At 38.9% G+C, this 21,774-nt stretch overlaps 1 protein-coding gene and 2 long non-coding RNA genes across 5 annotated transcripts in view; 1 reads left to right on the top strand and 2 right to left on the bottom strand.

Annotated features, from left to right (window-relative positions):
• Nucleotides 1-4,615, bottom strand: part of LOC123864409 — an 11,302-nt gene extending 6,687 nt beyond the window's left edge. Inside the window, exon 1 of the long non-coding RNA XR_006795768.1 lies at nucleotides 4,509-4,615. This is a non-coding gene — a long non-coding RNA (uncharacterized LOC123864409). The remainder of the gene's footprint in view (nucleotides 1-4,508) is intronic.
• LOC123864360 (diacylglycerol kinase eta) overlaps nucleotides 1-21,774 on the bottom strand; it is a 153,325-nt gene that overhangs the window by 37,000 nt on the left and 94,551 nt on the right. For all 3 annotated transcript variants that reach the window (XM_045904724.1, XM_045904725.1, XM_045904726.1), the window contains exon 3: nucleotides 11,055-11,135. In XM_045904724.1, the coding sequence (XP_045760680.1) occupies nucleotides 11,055-11,135 (81 nt within the window). The remainder of the gene's footprint in view (nucleotides 1-11,054; nucleotides 11,136-21,774) is intronic.
• Nucleotides 1-21,774, top strand: part of LOC123864405 — a 24,812-nt gene extending 3,038 nt beyond the window's left edge. The window contains exons 2-3 of the long non-coding RNA XR_006795764.1: nucleotides 3,542-3,544; nucleotides 21,763-21,774. This is a non-coding gene — a long non-coding RNA (uncharacterized LOC123864405). The remainder of the gene's footprint in view (nucleotides 1-3,541; nucleotides 3,545-21,762) is intronic.

The raw sequence follows: 21,774 nt of genomic DNA, 5'->3' as shown, positions 1-21,774 counted from the left end.
TCAACATCAACGTCACCGTGATTCAAATGGGCTAACAGGAGTGTATACTGTATAGATAATAAAAGTGGTCCAGAGCATTAAATGAATAATGTACCTCCACCCTTTCAGACCTTTTGTGGCGATACCTAACGAGGCAACGACCTTCATAAAAACACCAAAATGTGTTTGCCCTAAAAATGTGCTAATAAAAGTATTACGAGCAAAAACGCTTGGACACTTGTTGTCAACCAATGACGTCCACTGCTGGACATAGGTCTCTCGTAGAGACTTCCAAACGCTATGGTCTTGTGCCGTCAGCTCTTGGCTTAATGCAACTCGCTTGATGTCTCTCAAACTGGTGACGCTTTACGCTTTCTTATGCGAGGTCGCCATTCCTTTACACACCAAAAAATTGGTTGCCTGTAAAGTCGGTTTACTGACGATAGTTGAACGTGACAACAAAGGCCGATTGTGCTTCTTTGTCGCTCGTTCCGCGCTCTCGCTTGCACTTCAAGCCTTACATGGAACGCCTCAGAGCGAGGTAACGCCGCATAAGTCATGTTTTTTCGTGCGTGCAGCCGGCTCTATCGAATTATAAGACGTTGTCACGTCAAAAAAGTTGAGAAAGTTGAGAAGCGGTGTCTTTAATCATACTCATTTTACAAACTTTATTTACTTTGGTTGCCACGTTGGTGGCTGCGCGTGGTAAAGCCCAGATGAGCAAAAGCGCGCGGCGCGAGTCCTCCGTGTTTTGTTTTCGGGATACCCATTTTAACAGTATGTCAAAGTAAGCTAAGCTGAGATAGCTATAAAAAAACTCAACTCCACTCCGTAGATTTGCGCTGGCCCTTAGACCTCAATCCTCACTTATTAATCAGAGAACATCATCATCATCATCATCATCATCAGCCTGTGGACGTCCACTGCTGGACATAGGCCTTCCCTAAAGAGCGCCACCACACCCGGTCCTCAGCCTTCCTCATCCAGCCACTTCCCGCCAGCCGCTTAATATCATCGGTCCATCGTGCTGGAGGGCGTCCCACACTACGTTTGCTTAAACGCGGTCTCCACTCAAGGACTTTCCGGCTCCAACGGCCATCGCCTCTACGACAAGCATGGCCTGCCCACTGCCACTTCAGCTTGCTAATAGTTTGGGCTATGTCAGTGACCTTGGTTCTCCTGCGGATCTCCTCATTTCGGATCTTATCCCTCAAGGAAACTCCTAACATAGCCCTCTCCATAGCTCGCTGAGCAACTTTGAATTTGTGGACAAGGCCGTTTGTCAGTGTCCACGTTTCAGCACCATAGGTGAGGACGGGAAGGACACACTGGTTAAAGACTTTTGTTTTCAGGCATTGAGGATTTGACGATGAGAAGACTTGACTTAATTTCCCAAAAGCTGCCCAACCTAGCCGAATTCTTCTGTTGGCTTCCTCGTCGAAATTGTTTCTGCCTAATTGAATTATTTGGCCAAGGTAGTTGTATTGTGAAACAATTTCGATGCCAACATTTTCGACGCTAACCGGTGTCGGTACAACGTGCTGGTTGAGCATTATCTTTGTTTTGACCATGTTTATCCCGAGACCGACACGTCTGGAAGAGCGGCTTAGGCTACGCAGCATTTCTTCGAGATCCTGCGGAGTTTCTGCTAAAATAACCACGTCGTCGGCGAACCGTAGGTGTGAGATGTACTCGCCATTAATGTTAAGTCCTCGTCCTTTCCAGTCCAGCGTTTTGAAGAGGTCTTCCAATGCACTGTTAAACAGTTTTGGAGATATTACGTCCCCCTGTCTAACGCCCCTTCGCAAGCTGATTGGTTTTGTCTGCTGAGACTGTAATTGGACGGTCATTGACGCAGAATTGTAAATACATCGCAGCACCTCGATATACCGCCAATCGACCTGGCATCTCTGCAATGACTCCAAAACAGCCCAAGTTTCGATAGAGTCGAAGGCTTTCTCGTAGTCCACAAAGGCAAGACAGAGTGGGAGATTATATTCTTCTGTCTTCTGTATAATCTGCCTTAAGGTGTGTATGTGATCTACGGTACTGTAGCCTTTTCGAAACCCAGCCTGTTCTGGAGGTTGGAACTCGTCAAGTCTTCGGGCGAGGCGATTTGTAAGAACCCTCGAAAACAACTTATAAACATGGCTCAAGAGAGAAATCGGCCGGTAGTTCTTCAGCAGCTCCTTGTCTCCTTTTTTAAAGAAAAGGATTACTACACTCTTGCTCCATGCTTTCGGCGTTGTTCCATTCATGATGACGTCATTAAATAACTCCTTAAGCTCTGTCAGCACAGGAGTACCTCCTGCACGTAGAAGTTCTGATGTAATGCCGTCATCACCCAGCGCCTTGTTGTTATTGAGTTGTTTGAGGGCTATTCGCATCTCGCCAATGTCAATATCTGGTATGTCTTCGGTGTAGTGGCGTGTTAAGGTCGCCCGTTTGTCGCTCGTGTCCTGAGCCGCTTTAGGAGCCTGAGAAGAGTACAGCTGTTCATAAAATCTTTCGATCTCCTTCAACACCTCTGGTGTTGAAGTAACAGTCTTCCCTTCGGGAGTCTTCAGTTTTGTCAGGTGGCTCCTCTCAAGTCGTTTTGCAAACACTTTTGATCCTCGGTTTTGTTCAATTGCATGTTGAATATTGCGGGTGTTGTAGCGCCGGAGATCAAATCGTATTTGTTTCTTAACACGCTTGTTCAGAGTATGCCACTCAGGCAGTGCCGAGGAAGTATGTCGTCTCTTCTCCATTAATTCCAGGGTATCTTTGGAGATCTTAGATACCTTTTTCTGCTCGTTGCGAGAGTATTTGCGGCCCACTTCACGAACGACGTCGACGAAGTGTGTGAATCTCTGGTCAATGTCTAAGGTGGTTTCCAATATCAGAGAACATACTCTTCAAAATAATTGTAGTGCTGAACCGTGTTTTCAAGGATTCCCATCGCGTCAGATGCTGTCACTAATGATATCCGAATTCAATGCAAAATTTTCTCAATTCGTTTTTTCTCGTATACAGCTCGGCGCGCATTTTAAAGGCTTCAACAGACAGAATGTGTCGCGGAAATGTGTCAAACGCAGTTTCTATGGAAGTTGAAATTCAAGATATTGTGTTAAGGCTTTCAAACGGAACCTCGTGTAGGGAGTGCGGCATTCGCGCGCGTGCCGTCCTTGTCACACTCCGCAGTGTCACGTGACTCACGTGCCTCATAGATTTTTTGTAGGTATATTAAAATTCGGCCAAGTGCGAGTCGGAGTCACACATGAAGGGTTCCGTACTGTCATACAAGATATACCTAGTACGAGATATTATAACACTTTTAGTTGCAACACTGCAAGTTATTAATGAACAGCGTCATCTATATGTGATTTAGTGCATTTTTTTTCGTGAACACATTTTCATTTATTTTTTTGTAATGTGACCACAAATTCATTGTTTTCGGATTTTTTAAAACTGTATCACTGCTTCAACCATCTTACTCGACACGTATTTCAGGATTTTTTGGGAACTCCACGCTCTCACGGGTTCTCGAAAATTCCACTTGAGTGAAACCGGAGTGGATCAGCTAGTTTCTAACAATAATTTCACGTGCTCGTGAACTATGGGAGCGTGAACAATGGGAGCTCGTGACCCAATGAACTGACGTTGCTCGTCGCCCGCCGAGGTCGCACTATGTTATGCAACGCACACTTGAGGTTAATAGTTCCAGACAACAGTTTGATAAAGGCTCTATTGCATCACGCAAGTTCTCTATTTACCTAACTGAACTGTGTTTGAAGCGAGGGAGAAGTTATCTGTAGCCGACATGATGAGTATTTCTTTAGTCCGATATGACGCTACCGAAAAATACGTAGCTTATATATTTTTGGAGTGGAAACTTCTGTAGGCGCGTTGACCGATTTTGGGCTGGATGGGTAAAAACTTCATGGTCACGACACCAATATGCTAATGTTAATAGTATATCTTTAGCTATATGTATGAAGTGTTGCGCGAATGCTATTTGCATTTAATACTTATATATACCTACGTATAATTTTTGATACTACAATTATTTTGAAATGCAACCTATCAACCTCCCAACAAGATGCAAACTATCTTTGAACCCACAGAGATAGGTTAAATGATTTAGCCGTAAAATGCAGCAAACAGAGAGACACGATTCTGCATCTATAATTTTACTTTCAGAAAGATGCGCAAATAACGTTAAATAAAATAAAATAAATATACTTTTATTCGGGACTACAAAGTTAGGCGCAAACACAGTACACAGAATGAAAACAGATAAGACATAAAAACTAATAAATTAAACTTAAAAACCTAAATAAATTATCCAAAACATAACTTACTGAGCTTTCCATGCATTTCGGCCGAGACGACCACCGCTATTTCGTAGTTCTAATAAATAATAAACTTGTACTGCAAAGGCACGGTGATCCTCTGAGCCGAATTGCATGGATTTTCAATGAATCTTATATCTACTTATATTAAATCTAAAAATAAACAATTATAAAATCTAAATAATAGTAAAAAACAGAATGCGTGTCTGTGGCGCCAAACTGTCCCAAAAAGGGAATCGCCTCAGCATAATGCTGTAGTAGTGTACGTGGATACACTACCTCAGCGCTGTTTTTCAGGCAACCCCTGAAAAAAATCAGCTCGATGTCCCGGATCAGTCTAGATATTATTCTGTTTGACCTGTGCGATTGACCTCCCTATGCAAAATTGACTAAGTCCGCGGATAGCCGTAAAAATTTACTTCTTTATAATCTCTATCTCCAACTAATAGATCCAAGGTCTAAGAAACTCCCTGCGCTATTTTTCAGGCTACTTTCCAGAATACCGGATTGATGATAAAAAAGTAAACTCAAGTAAGTGCTTCCAAGCTCTTTTGCTTTTCTAATAGTATCTTTTTGAGCTTAGACTTGAAAGCAAATACTGACTTGAGGTTCTGCACTGGCGGTGGGATAATGTTCCAGATCCTGGAGAAAGCAAGCCTGAAACTCCCTCGGAATGCGGCGGTCCTGTGCCTTGGCACGGCTATTTGACACGCCGAATTTCTTGGCGCATACCTACTGTGCTGCCTTGCCCACTTAATCTTCGTGAAAAGATATTCTGGTTTACCAGTGGAAATAACCCCAAACAACAAAGTAGCCAAGTGCAGATTTCTTCTAGCTGACATATTTAATAGGTTTGCTTTGTTGAGATAGGGACTGATATGAGAACGAGGAGCAATGGAAAAGCAGAATCGAGCGCATGCATTTTGGACTCTCTGTACTAACTTCTTGGTTCTTCCAAGCAGACAAGGCCCGTATGCTGTGTCTGCGTAGTTTAACTTGGACAAGATTAGTGAATCACATATCCGAATTCTAACTTCTACACTTAAGTAAGGTCTTATCTTATAAAGTACTTTTAATCTGTAGAAGCAATTTTTGACTATATTCAAGATATGTGATTCAAAGTGTAGGTTTGAGTCAAAGATTACTCCCAAGTTTCTTGCCTCAGTTACTCTTTCTACACTAATATTTCCTATTTTAACTTGTAGATTGAGAGATTCGATTGTTTTCGTCATCTTATTAGTTCCTAGTATCATGCACTTAGACTTTAGAGGGTTCAATAATAAAGAGTTTTTATCTGACCAGATAAATACTCTTTTTAAATCTTCATTAATTTTGATTTCTGCGTCTGCTGCGTCTTGTGGTTTGAATGAGAAATATAGTTGTACGTCGTCAGCATAGAGATGGTATTTGCAGTTGGAGAAACAGTTAACTATGTCTGCTGTATATACAGCAAAAAGCAACGGACTGAGTGCAGATCCTTGAGGCACTCCTCGTACAACTGGGGACGTTGATGAAATCAATTGACTACCATCACTTTGGTCTATATGTACCGATTGGGCCCGATCACTGAGGAAGCTATTTAACCACTTTAAGGTTGACGTTCCAAATCCATAATAAGACAGCTTTGACAGTAATAGAGTGGTATCGAGCGAATCAAATGCACGAGAGAAATCAAGCAGCACCAGCAAAGTTCCCATGCCCTGATCTTGCGCTGTCAGGATGTTATCAATTACATCCATCATTGCGGTCGCTGTACTGTGGCATTTCCGAAATCCTGATTGGTGAGCTGGTAAAATGTTGTTTTCCTCTACAAAAGATGTCATTTGGGCACATACAAGTTTTTCTAAGATCTTAGATATGCATGGCAAAATACTGATAGGCCTAAGATCTTTCATACTGGTTGGAATATTTACTTTTGGAAGAGGTTTAACTATTGCAGTTTTCCATGCATTTGGGAATGTGCTGCTTGTGATGGATTTATTTATAATAGCTGTTAAAGTACTTAAACTCTGTGGAAGTGTCCAATGCAACATTTGTAACGAGATTTCATCAATGCCTTGTGCGTTCGATTTTAATCCTTTTATGGTTTTCATAACTTCTGCTTCAGTTACCGTTTTTAGGTTAAAAGTATTCGGCCCAAACCTGTTGAATTCATAGTATGTAAGGTTAGACAGTGTGGGTCTCTCACTATATGGTATGTTCAAAAAATGATTATTTACTTTCTCCGGGTCACATAAGTTCGTTGGTATTTCATACTCCTGTTTTTTATTTATCCCTACATTTTTTTTAGGTTCTTCCATAACAACATAGGTTTATTAATACATTGATTTATATAAAATTTAAAATAAGCACTTTTTTCAGCTTCTATTGCTTCCCAAACAATCTTTTTAAAATTCTTATAGTACTCTTTATGTGTCTCCTTTTTTGATGCTTTATATCGAGAATGACTTTGATTGCGCAACATAATCATTTTCTTAATAGTGTGAGTTATCCAGGGGCATGATTGTTCCTTTAACTGTATCTTTTTTGTGGGAGCATGCATGTCAAATAAAGTTAAAATATAATTGTGAAATACTGACACCATATCTTCAACATTATCCAACCGGTTAATAGTTTTCCATGGAACTCTATTTAAATCTTCACTAAAGTCTTCGGCAATGATATCCTTTAGTGGTCTAATGGAGATCCATCGAGGAGCTATTTTAGCCTTCTTTAGGTTTAATAAGAGTGTTATAATGGCATGGTTACCTAATTCTTTTACATGACTCACCTCTACATCCCGGGTTGAGGCATCTGTGCAGACTAAATCTATCAAGGTCTCACTGTGGTCGGTAAAATGGGTTGGCTCTGTGACAACTTGGTTAAGGTTTATGTAATTTAAGAAATCATTAAAAAGTTTAGTTTTGCTATCTAACGGGTTTAGTAGATTGATGTTAAAATCTCCCAAGAGTATTATATTTTCATAGCTTGAGAATAGAGTCAGTGATTGGGTGATAGAGTCAATAAATATCTCAACATCCTGCCACGGTGGACGATACGCTGTCCCTACCACGATCTTTTTACTACCGGCTTTTAAACTTAACCACATCTGTTCAACTGAATGAGGATTTGGATGTTCGCAAATAGTGACCCTTAAGCCCTTCTTTATATAGAATCCTACTCCACCTCCTCGTCCTCCTTTTATATGTGGCGGGCGCGGTGTGTGAAGAAGGCGGTAGCCCGGTACTTGCGGAGCAAGCCCTTCCTCCCCCTGTCTCAGCCAGGTTTCATTAATAGCTATTAGATCTACTTTGATGTCACTCATTGCCACTAGGAATTCATCGTGCCGGGTTCCGAGTGAGCCTGCATTAAACAGTCCAACCTTCATGTACTTCGACTTAACCTTCATATTTAGGCTCTATCACCTGATTGTGAACTGAGATAAAAAGTATAATTTGATTTGCGAAATTGATGTGGCTCTTAGTTATAATGTGGCATACCCTTTGTGTAATGAGTTTAAGACATATTTGTCGCAATAAACGGACCTCTATTTTTCTTGAAAACATAAATTTATACTGGCCCATTAGACCGTTGACTAGTTTAATATTTGAAAAGCCGTTTTTTAATGTGTTAGTTTGAAGTAAGATTTTATGGCTAGAATAATATATAGTAGTGCTAAAAATAATGTTTCGATCTAAATCTTCTTCTTTTACTTTAACCAGGTCTTTTTTTCTTAGTTTCCAGCCCCAAGTATCCACAGTTGTCCTGCCCGCCATAAACACGCATCCGTCCCAAGAAAATTTCATGCACAAAAATAAACATACAAACATAACGAGAAATACATACACTTGAGCAGCAGAACAGTACAATATATGCTTAAAGTTATTTGCAACAGTGCCCGATTTCTTAAACTCTACCAACCTGAATGGCACCAAAAACACGAGCGATATCCGTCTCTACCTTAATGCTGTGAGCCGGCTGGCCTTCACCTTTTCGCGCGTAGATGCGCCCACGCTTGGTCCACGTATACTTCCACTGCATCTTTCGCGCCGCTTCCCGCGCAAGATAGAAAAGATGCCGGTTTTTCTTCGTCAGCCTCTCATTGACATAAAAGCGCCTGGCCGGTGCGTCGAAGCCCATATCCTCCGTTGTGGCCCCGCGCCTAACCCGCGCGTTTTGGAGCAGCTCGTCCCTAAGGCTGCGCCGCGCCAGTCTCGCCACCAGACGCCTACCTCTACCCCCGCTACTCGACTGAGCTGCGCTATCATTGGATTTACCAACTCTCTCTGCAAAGATGACATCCTTACTGTCCAGGTCTACACCGAGTTTTGCAGCTAGAGTCGTGACAATGTGGATAGGATTTTGTCCTTTCACTTCTGGCAAATTAGTGAACTCTATATCTGCTTGCAAAAGCTCCTGGTCTCGTTCGTTGAGCTCTTCCTGCAGCAGAGCTACGGTTTCCTCCAACACACGCAGCTCTACGACTCTATCTGGTCCCCCCTGACCCATTCCCAGAGCTCCTTTTTCTAGTGCCCCTACTCTCCCCTCTATATCGTCGATGCGCCGATTGCAGCCTGTGATGATATTTCGCATGTCAAGTAGTTCGGTACGAAATTCCTTGAACTCCCTCCTAACCTCTCTAAGCTCCTCGCGGAAAAGGCGCATTTCTAGGGCCAAATCCAGTGGCTGGGTGGTATCAAAGACCGTATCATTTAGAGCAACTTGACTGTCATCGCATGCAGCTGATGCATCATCTTCCATCATAGAGCCTTCTGGAGCAACCGAGGTATCCAGCTGGTAATCGCTGCTGGCGTGCTTAACGGGTGTCGCCGTATTTCCAGTTTTAGGTATTTTCATTTTGCACTCCGGGCACATCCAACCCTGAGCAATTTGTGCTGCTTCTGGAATCCCAATACACGCTTTGTGATATAAGGTTGGACATGAACTACATTTAGCGCCACCTACCGGCGACAGGAACTTTCCACAAGCACCGCACCGCGTCATTTCCAAATCGATTTAGGAACCCAATCAACTTTCTTAGGTAATGTGCCCGTTATCCGATAGATGGCAATGGGTGTTACTTATTCACTTCGTAAAATCCGAACCTATTCGTAATGTTGGCTTCGCTTGTTTGAAATTTGGGTCAAAATATGATTATTTATTAAATAAAATTTTAACACTTAATTAATTGCAATTATTACCACTTTATGAATACTACTATTAAGATCAATAGTTATTAAGGTTTTTTCACTGTTAGCGGTATATTTTTATAATCTTGTTTGAGGGTAGTTAGAAAGTTTAAAACACGTATGGCCGAATCAGGCTGCACTGTCTCTGGTCCGATAGCAATCCAGTGCGTTAAAAAACTTAAACACTGGCACAACTGTTTGTTAAACACTGACACACAATTTTCCGTTATTTACAAAAAAGAGGTTTTGCTCGGCGAGGTCGCACGCACGACCACTCGCGACGCCGGTCGACGTCGAACTCAAGACATTTTAATATTGGTATGGATTTTAATATTGGTAGATTTATCATGCTTATATTGAAGCAGCTTGCACAAAGTGATTATGCCTAATATAGACAGTTGAAGTTACTTACAGGTGTGTATAAAGTGATCCAATCCAAGAGGAGATCCGTAGAAGAACCAGAGTAAACGACATAGCTCAACGTGTTCCAAAGCTGAAGTGGCAATGGGCAGGGCAGATAATCCGAAAAACCAATATACGTTGGGATCTCAAGGTGCTGGAATGGTAACAAATGCCACGATGGAATGGAAGACATCCCACTAGTGACTAGGCAATAAATAGATGACATCAAAAATCAGAGCCTCGATAGCTCAGCGGTTGAGAAGCGGACTGAATTCCGAAAGGTCGGCAGTACAAACCCCACCCGTTACACTATTGTCGTACCCACTCCTGGCACAAGCTTTACGCTTAATTGGAGGGGAAAGGGGAGTATTAGTCATGATTGGCATAGCTAATATTCTTTAAAAAAAAAAAAAAGTCACACGGAGCCGCTGGATTCAGGCCGCGCAAGAATGTGACGTGTGGATGTCCCTGCAAGAGACCTATCACATGTCCAGTTGTGGACGTCTTTCGGTTGATAATGATGATGATGATGAGCTGGTATAGCCAGAGCTGGTATAACCAGCTATAGGATGAAATCAGGGTTTACCCGGTTTACCTTACACACGTACCTAATTCGTTACGACGTGACATTTACACTTTCGTGACCCAATAAACTGACGGCACCCATTGAGGTCACCCCTTATTTAGTGACGCGCACTCGGGGCGAGTACCTAGGTATAGTTTGTGACGGAAATACAATTAAACTTCGAACACACCAGGCAAGTTCACTAAATTTGCAGATTGGAAGAAAATCTTAAACAGATCATCTTTATATTATCAAAATTCTTAATCCACATACCTGCAAATATGTACGGGAGTTAAAAGTACAATTAAAAAACACCGCTTCCATTTCAGTTTAATTTTTGTGCTATTAGTAAGTTTTAGATTATTAAAAAGACATTAGGTGATGCCTTTCTCTATAAATGTTAGAGTCAATCTAGAAGATGCGACGCGCGGGGCTCGAGTAGTAACATTAGATATTTTATGTTGACTTTTATTTCCTATCGAGCCAATTCTTGTCTAAAAGAGATTGCTTGCAGCCACCTTTGCACGCTTTTATTATTATTACATTATATTTTGTTTATCTTATTCTGGAGTGAAATAAACCATTTCCATTCATTTAGAAACTAACTTGAAAGCTGTGCTTCGCGTGTTTGATACTGTACTCGGCGTAGGTGGCGTCCTCTAGCTCGAACTCGTCCCACAACTGATCCTGAAACAAACAGTCGAGTAAATACAATTTTACTTTGTTAGGAGAATCAAGAGAGCTTTCTTTCTAGGATAACATGTAAAAAGTGGCAGTGGTCAAGTAACTTGGTCGAGTACTAACTCATTGTGAATACCAGTTAGCCAGTACCTACTCTGTTTGAAGTGTTCGAAGATTGAACAAGCAAGCAAATGTCAATACCAACTAGTTTTGTGTTCCAAATTAATTTATTTCTTTATCACACTTATCACACTAATAATAATATTATAAAGGCGAAAGTTTGTATGTATATGTGTGTGTGTGTGTGTGTATGTTTGTTACTCCTTCACGCTAAAACTACTGGACGGATTGGGCTGAAATTTAGAATGGAGATAGATTATACTCTGGATTAGCACATAGGCTACTTTTTATCCCGGAAAATCAAAGAGTTCCCACGGCATTTAAAAAAAAACTACATCCACGTGAGCGAAGTCGCGGGCATCAGCTAGTTATTTTAATATTAATGTAGAACTCTTGAATATGGAAGTGTAGTTATAATAAAGAACATATTTTTCTTCTAAAAAGTGTAACCTTAAATTTGCTCTAGTAAAATTGTTAGTAAAAATAAGGCTCGTCTTGGCGGGGGCACTACCGTGCTCCCTGATGTATGTAATAATAACTAAACATTTTTTTAAATGCACTGATAATTTTCATAAAACCCATAAACTAATATTGACTTGGTTAAATATTAAGTTTAAGGAAAGTTAACTTTTTCTCAAGTGCAAGTGACGCCGAGTTCATCTTTCCAGCAATTTGGCCACGTAACTCGATTGGTCTGAACAGGGCTTTATTCTAGAGACACTGGACGCCACCATATATTCCGAATTGAATCACGGAAAGAAATATTAGTTTAGTTTAAAAGCTAGGAGTGGGAATCATAAGTTACTTTACTTGTAAATAGATCACATAAAGGTCATCGTATAAGGAAAGGCGATTCGCAAGAACCGAAAGAGGTGCACGTAATGCATTTTTCAATACTGAAACAAGATTTTCAAAAAAAACTAGAGTACTTTTAATAATTCTTACAAGTGTAAATTAAAAATTTATAACAACCCCGACGATCCAAAGTATTTGAGTTTTCCAAAACATAATTTTCAAATAAATAATTATGTATTTAGGCAACGTCCATCTTGACAGCTTGACATTTGTCTATTGACATAATATTATGAACCTAACGGTTATCTAACCTTCTTTTCTACAAGAAAACTAGAAAAGAGCTGATAACTCTTAAACGGCTGAACCAATTTTTTTAGATTATAGCTAAGAACACTCTCGATCAAGCCACCTTTCAAACAAAAAAAACTAAATTAAAATCGGTTCATTCGTTTAGGCGCTACGATGCCACAGACAGATACACAGATACACAGATACACAGACACACAGATACACAGATACACACGTCAAACTTATAACACCCCTCTTTTTGGGTCGGGGGTTAAAAATACCACTTCAGACGAACGGTACATATTATTTTTATCACTACCCATATTATAAATGCGAAAGTGTGTTTGTTTGTTAGTTGGTCCTTCAATCACGTTACAATGAAGCAACAGATTGAGATTGGAGAGGGAGCAATTGTTTAAGACCTGGAGAGTGACATAGTTTTTATCCTGGAAAATCAAAGAATTACTACTAAAATCGTAAACTTAAATCCACGGTGATTGCGTCCACGTGGATTAAGGTTTTAAAAGTAGCCTTTTTCTTTTAATGCAAAATAGCGAGCAAAGCGGGTCAGCTGATGTGAAGTGATTACCGCCGGCCATGAACATTTGCAGCCCCAGAGGTATCGCCGATGAGTTGTCAGCCTTTCAGTAATTTGTTGGTCCGCCCCTTGAATAACCTCATGTTGCCTATAACATAATTAATAAGCCTATGTGTTAGATCAAGGTATAAGCTATCTCCACTCCAAATTTTAGTCAAATCCGTCCAGTAGTTTCTGCATGAAAGAGTAACAAACATACACACCCACAGACACATACAAACTTCGCCTTTGATCATTTTTGACTCCTTCCCCATGTTCCCAATCCTGTGCATAAAGTTCTTATAGTCAATAAAGGGTTATAAACTTTATTTCATAACCGTATTGTGGGTACTTGTTGTTGAACTTTCAAACTCCAATATTTTACAAAGTATCATCATGAACTTTTTACTGAACATTTTATAGTTCAACTTCGGTTCACTCATTGGCGTAAGATGCGGGTAGTACAATAAATATTGCAGCTACTTTGACAAGAAAGTTTCTTCCTTCTACAAGTTATACTTTGAAACTTAGTTTTTACTTAGTTCTTTTATGGCAATTTGAGTAAATTGGACTGAATTGAACGCATCATCACACCCATCACTGGTCTTCTCTCAGAATGAGAAGGATTTATATCTTAGTTCACCACGGTGGCCAACTGCCAATTGGCTGACATTTACAGAAAACTCTAATTCATGTAGATTTCCTAAGGATGTTTTCCAAAGCAAGCGACATTTAATTGCTTAAATCGCACGGAACCCTAAAAATCATCCAACCGATCTTCAAGCCAGTTTCATTAGAATAATAACAATAGAAGGAAATAATGCGAACATGGTTTTAGACCACTATATCGTACAAATTTAACAATTCCGACCATCAAACGGAGTACAATTGTACCTACTTTGAAGAAATGATTTTGACTTTTGACTTTTTTACTTTTGACCACTAAAAGAAAGCGTTAATAGTGCAAATTTTTGCGTAATAGCACACACTGGGTATCCTAGTGCTTACTAATATTTTGGAAAATTATATTTTACGCTGCAAGTTGGCTTTATTTGAAAAACTAAAATGGCGGACAAAAGCCAGTAATCAACGTGAAAAAGGATTAAAATTCATATTCAAGTTATTTCATCCCGCTAGAGAGTCGAACACTAGTTGGGACGAGTTTTACATTTTGATTGTTTTGCGGCGCGCGCTTAAATATGCATGATTTTTTAATGGATGGCGGTTTAGTTACTAACTTTGACGCTCGCTACACTTTTTGAATTGATAACTTTCTTCACACCATATTATTAGCTTTGCCTGTACAAGTGTAAATTAAAAATTTATAACACCCCCGACCAGTGAAGGTTACAGTGACTAGAAAAGAGCTGATAACTTTCAAACGGCTGAACCGGTTTTCTTGGATTATAGCTAAGAACACTCTCGATCAAGCCACCTTTCAAACAAAAAAGCTAAATTAAAATCTATTCATTAGTTTAGAAGCTACGATGCCACAGACAGATACACAGATACACATGTCAAACTTATAACACCCTTCTTTTTGGCTCGGGGGTTAAAAATAACAATATAAAACAGTCTAACAACATATATTTCATCCACTTCTAAGTTATAAGTCAAATTTCATAAATGTAATCAATTTTCTAACTTTGTACACAATTATGCAATTCTAATCACAATAAAATATGGTACCATTGAGCTGGTATGAGGATAGAGATGAGAGGAGGCAATAGAGTCTGGGTGCGTTTCATTTGTTTCAGTGGGTTTTCAAATTGTTTTTTCCGCCTTTTTTCTGACTAAGTCTTTTAATAACATATTGAAAACCAACTTTCATATGCTACTCATAAATACTTGTTTATCACTTTCATGATCATGATCAACTCATTGCTGGCTCAATACTGAGCACGGGCCTCCTCTCAGAATCTCAGATCTGTACCTCCTTAGGGACTGGCAAAACTCTATCTCCGTACACTATACAATTTTATAAAACTTTTTGAGTATTTTTTCTGTAACTCATTTTTAACCCCCGACCCAAAAAAAGGGGTGTTATAAGTTTGACGTGTGTATCTGTCTGTGGCATCGTAGCTCCTAAACTAATGAACCGATTTTAATTTAAAATTTTTTGTTTGAAAGGTGACTTGGTGGCTTGATCGAGAGTGTTCTTAGCTATAATCCAAGAAAATCGATTCAGCCGTTTGTAAGTTATCAGCTCTTTTCTAGTTTTCTTATAGAGATTTTTGTTATAAATTTTTAATTTACACTTGTCTGTTGTGTCACTTTATTTAATGTAAGTTAAATTGTTTTCTGCCTCTGGGTTCTTTTGAAAAACATGATTTTATAGTTCAGATAAAATTAAAAAAATACATAAATTCGTACATTTGAACTAAACAAGCCTCATCTAAAATAATAATGTCAAGTCTCTGAGAGCTTGTTTAAATACATAGTTTAGTTTATGAAGCGAACCATTTTCTGGCCTGCGGGTTTCAAGGGTTAACCGCTAACTTCAGCGACCTATTTCAGTTTCGGTTAACTTACATTCGTCTTACATTAGTTTCACGTCATACCACCGAGTATCTAAATAAATAATCCTCTTGCTCTGTCTTACCTTTCCATTTTATAACTGAACCGATTCGACGACTTTTGGTACTGAAATAGCTTGAATGGGGATAATGCCTATGTCAAAAATATGGTTAAAGAACTTTATTCTCACTAAGAATTTTACAATTCACTTACATGAGAAAGAAACAAATTGATAAGTAACTTATTCATTTAACGTTGCGATTATATAACACAAAGTGGGTAGAAATGTATTATAAAGTAAACGAGTCGGGCGAGTGCGCCGATTGCGTGGACAAAACATGGATCATTAGAGACTAGATACGGCTTGGCACTTCAGGGTAAGTACAGTTAGTATTTTATGTACCTATGTGTATGGCATGTAAAAGGTAAGTATAGGGGTTATAGTATGTAAATGTACACATATATGTATGTTTATATATGTTAATTTGTATCTATTTCATTTTCATTTTTATAGTCGTGCATGTGAATTTAGTATTAATAGTAATAATAATATTATATGTATAGATTATATTTATTTATTTATAAATTATAAATATATAATGCGGCAAATTTTTTATTTTTTAATGTACTAAAGTTATTTTCGTTAGTGTAATTTATCGTTTGGTTCCAGAGTTATTGAGTTATTGAATAAATTAGTTCTTAGCAATTATTAAGTGTCTTCCAAAATTCATAAAAACCACATTATTAATACTTCAGACCTGCCAATTTCATTCGTATTTTATTAACTCCCGACCCAAAAAGAGGGGTGTTATAAGTTTGACGTGTGTATCTGTGTGTCTATGTATCTGTGTATCTGTGTATCTGTCTGTGGCATCGTAGCGCCTAAACGAATGAACCGATTTTAATTTAGTTTTTTTTTGTTTGAAAGGTGGCTTGATCGAGAGTGTTCTTAGCTATAATCTAAAAAAATTGGTTCAGCCGTTTAAGAGTTATCATCTCTTTTCTAGTTTTCTTGTAGAAAAGAAGGTTAGATAACCGTTAGGTTCATAATATTATGTCAATAGACAAATGTCAAGCTGTCAAGATGGACGTTGCCTAAATACATAATTATTTATTTGAAAATGATGTTTTGGAAAACTCAAATACTTTGGATCGTCGGGGGTGTTATAAATTTTTAATTTACACTTGTGTATAAGTGAAGACAAATTCATACTTTTGAACCCTCGACCCAAAAAGAGGGGTGTTATAAGTTTGACGTGTGTATCTGTGTATCTGTCTGTGGCATCGTAGCTTCTAAACTAATGAATCGATTTTATTTAGCTTTTTTGTTTGAAAGGTGGCTTGATCGAAAGTGTTCTTAGCTATAATCCAAGAAAATCGGTTGAAAGTTATCAGCTCTTTTCTAGTTACTATAACCTTCACTTGTCGGTGGTGTTATAAATTTTTAATTTACACTTGTTATGTATTTGTGACATACGTGCTCGTAGCAACCCAGATGAGGACCATAGATACAGGTGCAACGTGTAAAACGACACTTACTAGCATGCTTCAAATCATTGCTCGTATAGAAGTGGTTGCTATGTCTGTCTTTTGACATTATGTTGTGCTGTGGAGAATGATAAATTCAGGAACAAATTATTGGTTCCCAGATTCTGTACGCTTAGGACTTCAAATTCAACAAATTAGTTCAGATTGGTGCTGTTATTAAATAATCCTGCCTACATTTTGTAGACGTCATGACGTAGAAGCTTCGTCTTTGTGGCGTAGACGTCGTACTACTACGTCGTAGCTTAGCTATGTAGCTACGTCGTAGCTTGATTACGTAGCTATGTCGTAGCTTGTTACGTAGCTAGTTTTGAAAGGTAATAGAAAAGGTTCTGTTGTTATTTAATACTTGGACTTTATAATATTATCCATTGTTAGCTCTATGTACCGCTTGACTCAGGCTGAAATCTATAAAGCGCACTTTGACTTTGCTCTGACTTAAGATTGAGTTAAAACGAGACAGATTTATGTGAGAGATACAGCTCTGTCTCGTTTTAACTCTGTCTTAAGTCTAAGCAAAGGCAGAGCGCGCTCTATAGATCTCACCCTAAGACCGCTGGCTGGCGGGGTAGGTTGCGGGTCGCGGGAAGGTGACAGCGACGTTGATTCCTTGATTTTTACAGCAACTGTCACCTTCTCGCAGCCCGCAACTTATCTCACGAGCCGTCTCAGCGAAATAGTGATATATATAGATAACTAGGCGATGCCCGCGGCCTTGACCGCGAGGGATTTAAACTTTTAAAAATCCCGAGGGAATTCTTTGATTTTTCGGCATAAAAAACTTCGGCTACTTTTTATCTCGGAAAATCAAAGAGTTCCTACGGGATTTAAAAAAAAACAAAATTCACGCGGGTGAAACCGCGGGTATCCTCTAGTATATTATAAATATTTGCAAGCTGAAGTTTCAGTAAATATAGAAGAACTATTTAGATAATAAGAACTTTGTAAACCATTCACATTTAGCAAATAAATAAATTTCATTCCATTTCAAAACATAAAATAACTGTTGCGTAATGCTTATTTATGTAACAAGTGTAAATTAAAAATTTATAACACCTCCGACAAGTGAAGGTTACAGTAACTAGAAAAGAGCTGATAACTTTCAAACGGCTGAACCGATTTTCTTGAATTATAGCTAAGAACACTCTCGATCAAGCCACCTTTCAAACAAAAAAAAACTAAATTAAAATCAGTTCATTAGTATAGGAGCTACGATGCCACAGACAGATATACAGATACACACGTCAAACTTATAACACCCCTCTTTTTGGGTCGGGGGTTAAAAATAGCAGATTCCACTTCTATTATACCACTAAAGAATTCCGCGTTCGTACAATTATGTCGTTTGCTTTTGACGTATCCATTTAGCCAATTCAAAGCTTTGTGAACTCGGAGCTATGATAAAGGCCGCAAAGACTTTGTAACTATAGTGGTCAGCATTCCGTAATTGTTTCTCTTTTGCTATACGACTGTTCTACCTCTTTTCCTAGCCACCCCTATGATGTATTATAGAAGCAGGCGTTATTTTGCGGAAGTCCATGATATACAAGGAACCAAAAGCTTAATTTGCTATAATCCGCCAAACCAACGAAATCTGTATGGTACCCAGCACCACACAAATTCCAACACCACTCGACGCGCGTTTCGCTCCGACACCGGAGCATCCTCAGGAGATGTAGACCTTACAATGTCTAATTGCAAAGGACAATAGACTTTGCAATTAGATGGTGCTGCAAACCATGCAGATTTCGTTGGTTTAGCGGATTATAGCAAATTAGGCTTTTAACCAAAAGCCTAGTACACCCCTATGATGTTTGTATACTTGACAACTTTCATTACATTATCCATGCTCTATCCTCATAGAGAAGTAAATGTAGAGCTCTATTTTTTTTTCTTATAACCAGAATTGACATATGTTTCATTTTATCCCGCGATGTCAAGAGTTTCCTCGGGACCAAAAACCATGTGGACTAAGTTGTGAGCATCACGTAGTTAATCGTGTTTAACAAATGTAAATTAAAAATTTATAACACGTCCGAGAAGTGAAGGTTACAGTAACTAGAAAAGAGCTGATAACTTTCAAACGGCTGAACCGATTTTCTTAGATTATAGCTAAGAACACTCACTATCAAGCCACTTTTCAAACAAAAACAAAAAAAAAACTAAATTAAAATCAGTTCTTTAGTTTAGGAGCTGCGATGCCACAGACAGATACACAGATGCACACGTCAAACTTATAACACCCCTCTTTTTGGGTCGGGGGTTAAAAAGAAACCCCTTTTCTCTCATTCTCTTTGAACCAAGTGGTATTTGTAAGTGGCAGTGGTTGACCAAGTGGTAGTGGTAAGTGACTAGTGTACAACTGCCCTTATGCAAACACGGATATAATATCAACCGAAGCAAGCAGGCAGGTAGATCGTTATTTTTCTCTTACTAACCGATTCCCGAAGCGCTGTAAGCCGCTGAATAAAATAACAAGCGAGACGGCTGCTCGCTTCATGTATTATTCACGAGCGATGACTCGGCTCTACGTTTACTCAACTTCAACACGCGAGTACCTACACCACTATACTACACATCTAAGAGTCAGCGCAGACTGAACGTGGAGAATGGAGTTGAAGCGGCGAGTGGCGGCGTCTAGAGTAGAGTTGCAACGTGGCAAATGGCTGTGAGGGAAGGCGTGCGGCGTAATTGAAGGACAAACCAACAAAGAAACAATCTTTCAAATCAAATCTTTCGCATATAATATGGGTGGTGGTTTTAATTAAAATGATTACGTAGACAGACGTAGTGGACAAACTATAAGGATTTCTTGTTTTAATACAGATCCCTAAAACGAAACAAAGCCGAAACCCTGCGCCAAAAAATTTTAAGTAACGAGTGTCCTAGAGATTTGACGAATCAGGCTAATATAAAGAATAATCGTCGGATAAGGTGTTAGGATAGGATTCACGTTTTAAAATAATCATGCTATATTTGGGCGTTTTTGATATTCTCTTGCTATCGACAATCATGAACTCTCACTATCATTGTATATTGCCTAAAATTTAAGATCTCACACATAGATCATGCGTCTCCATCCGACGCAATTAGACGAGTCTAGTTAGTTTTTGGTGTTTTAAAGAGAAAAAAGTGTATTAGCCAAGTTTATCTTTATGACTAATATTCCCCTTTCCCCTCCAATTAAGCTAAAGCTTGTGCTAAGAGTAGGTACGACAATAGTACAACGGGTGGGGTTTGAACGTTCGACCGTTGAGCTATCGAGGCTATAATTTGAAAAGGATTGAGAGCACCCTCCTTTTTTGAAGTCGGTTAAAAAGGTTTCAATATATAACATAATTTTCAAAGCTAAATTCGGTGGCAGGTATAACCTTTTGAAATCAGTTTTCTAACCTCAACTTTTGAATAAATAATATTCTGAATAGGTACTTTCGCGAGACTCTTTTGTGCCTTTTAATCTTTATTAAACAACATCAAAGCTTTTATAATTTGTGAAATAATGAAGATTTTAATAAGCAATGATTTTATCAGTTTGGAAATTTTATTTATTAGCTTTCACTCATTATGATGTACACTTTAAAAACTAGCTGACTCAGTTTGTTTAAAAACAAGAACATATCTCAAGTTAACCCTCGACTGCGATCTCCCGTAATGGTAAATGATGATGCAGTCTAAGATAGAACTTAGAAGGGGTATGACAATGCCCTTTATCAGTTTCTACACGGCATCGTAGCGGCAGGCTAAGTCACTGGGTGGCACGGCTTTGCTGCCGGTAGAATTGCAACCAGCCACGGCCGTAGCCTCCCACCAGACCAGACCGGAAACAATTTAGAAATTATTAAACCGGGGACCGAACCCCGTACCTTCCACTTATTAACCCCCGACCAAAAAATAGGGGTGTTATAAGACGTGTGTATCTGTGTATCTGTCTGTGGCATCGTAGCTCCTAAACTAATGAACCGATTTTAATTTAGTTTTTTTTTGTTTGAAAGTGGCTTGATCGAGAGTGTTCTTAGCTATAATCCAAGAAAGTCGGTTCAGCCGATTTGAAGTTATCAGCTCTTTTCTAGTTACTGTAACCTTCAGTTGTCGGGGGTGTTATAAATTTTTAATTTACACTTGTAACCAGGGAGTTTGTCACCTTATAAAAAATTACTTTCATAAAATGTACTTATCGACAAAACTTTATTTCCGATTCAATTTGCTAAACTTTTAAACTATTTAAGAAAGGAAAACAAACAATTCAAAGTTATATGAAAAGAGCAAAATTCAAGGTAAAGTTAAATTGTTAAACGAAAGTTTTAATGATTTTTTTGCGGAAAGAAATAAGTAAGTCAAAAATTTTTCGATGTTTGTTAACTTCCCATTTTCCGTGTTTACTTTGTCCATGATTATGTTTTCTTATTTATTTTTGAAACCATAGAGCATCGTGGTTTAGAATAGACTGTCATTCTCAATCCATACTAATATTATAAATGCGAAAGTGTGTCTGTCTGTCTGTCTGTCTGCTACCTTTTCACGGCCCAACAGTTTAACCGACTCTGACGAAATTTGGTACAGAGTCACCTTATATCCCCGGGACGGACATAAGCTACTTTTTATTCCGGAAAATCAAACAGTTCCCACGGGATCTTTAAAAACCTAAATCCACGCGGACGAAGTCGCGGGCATCCTCTAGTGGGTAATATAGTGATAAATGAAAATGATATCGTTTCTAAATAAGAAGTGGTAGATTTTTAGAAATATAATCCTCAAGCCAAAGCATATTATAATGTCTGTTAAACTAGAGAGCTTGTTAAATTG

Source organism: Maniola jurtina, chromosome 4 (assembly GCF_905333055.1).
Source record: "Maniola jurtina chromosome 4, ilManJurt1.1, whole genome shotgun sequence".
In the NCBI taxonomy this organism is placed as follows: domain Eukaryota; kingdom Metazoa; phylum Arthropoda; class Insecta; order Lepidoptera; family Nymphalidae; genus Maniola; species Maniola jurtina.
This window is presented reverse-complemented; position numbering and strand designations above follow the sequence as displayed.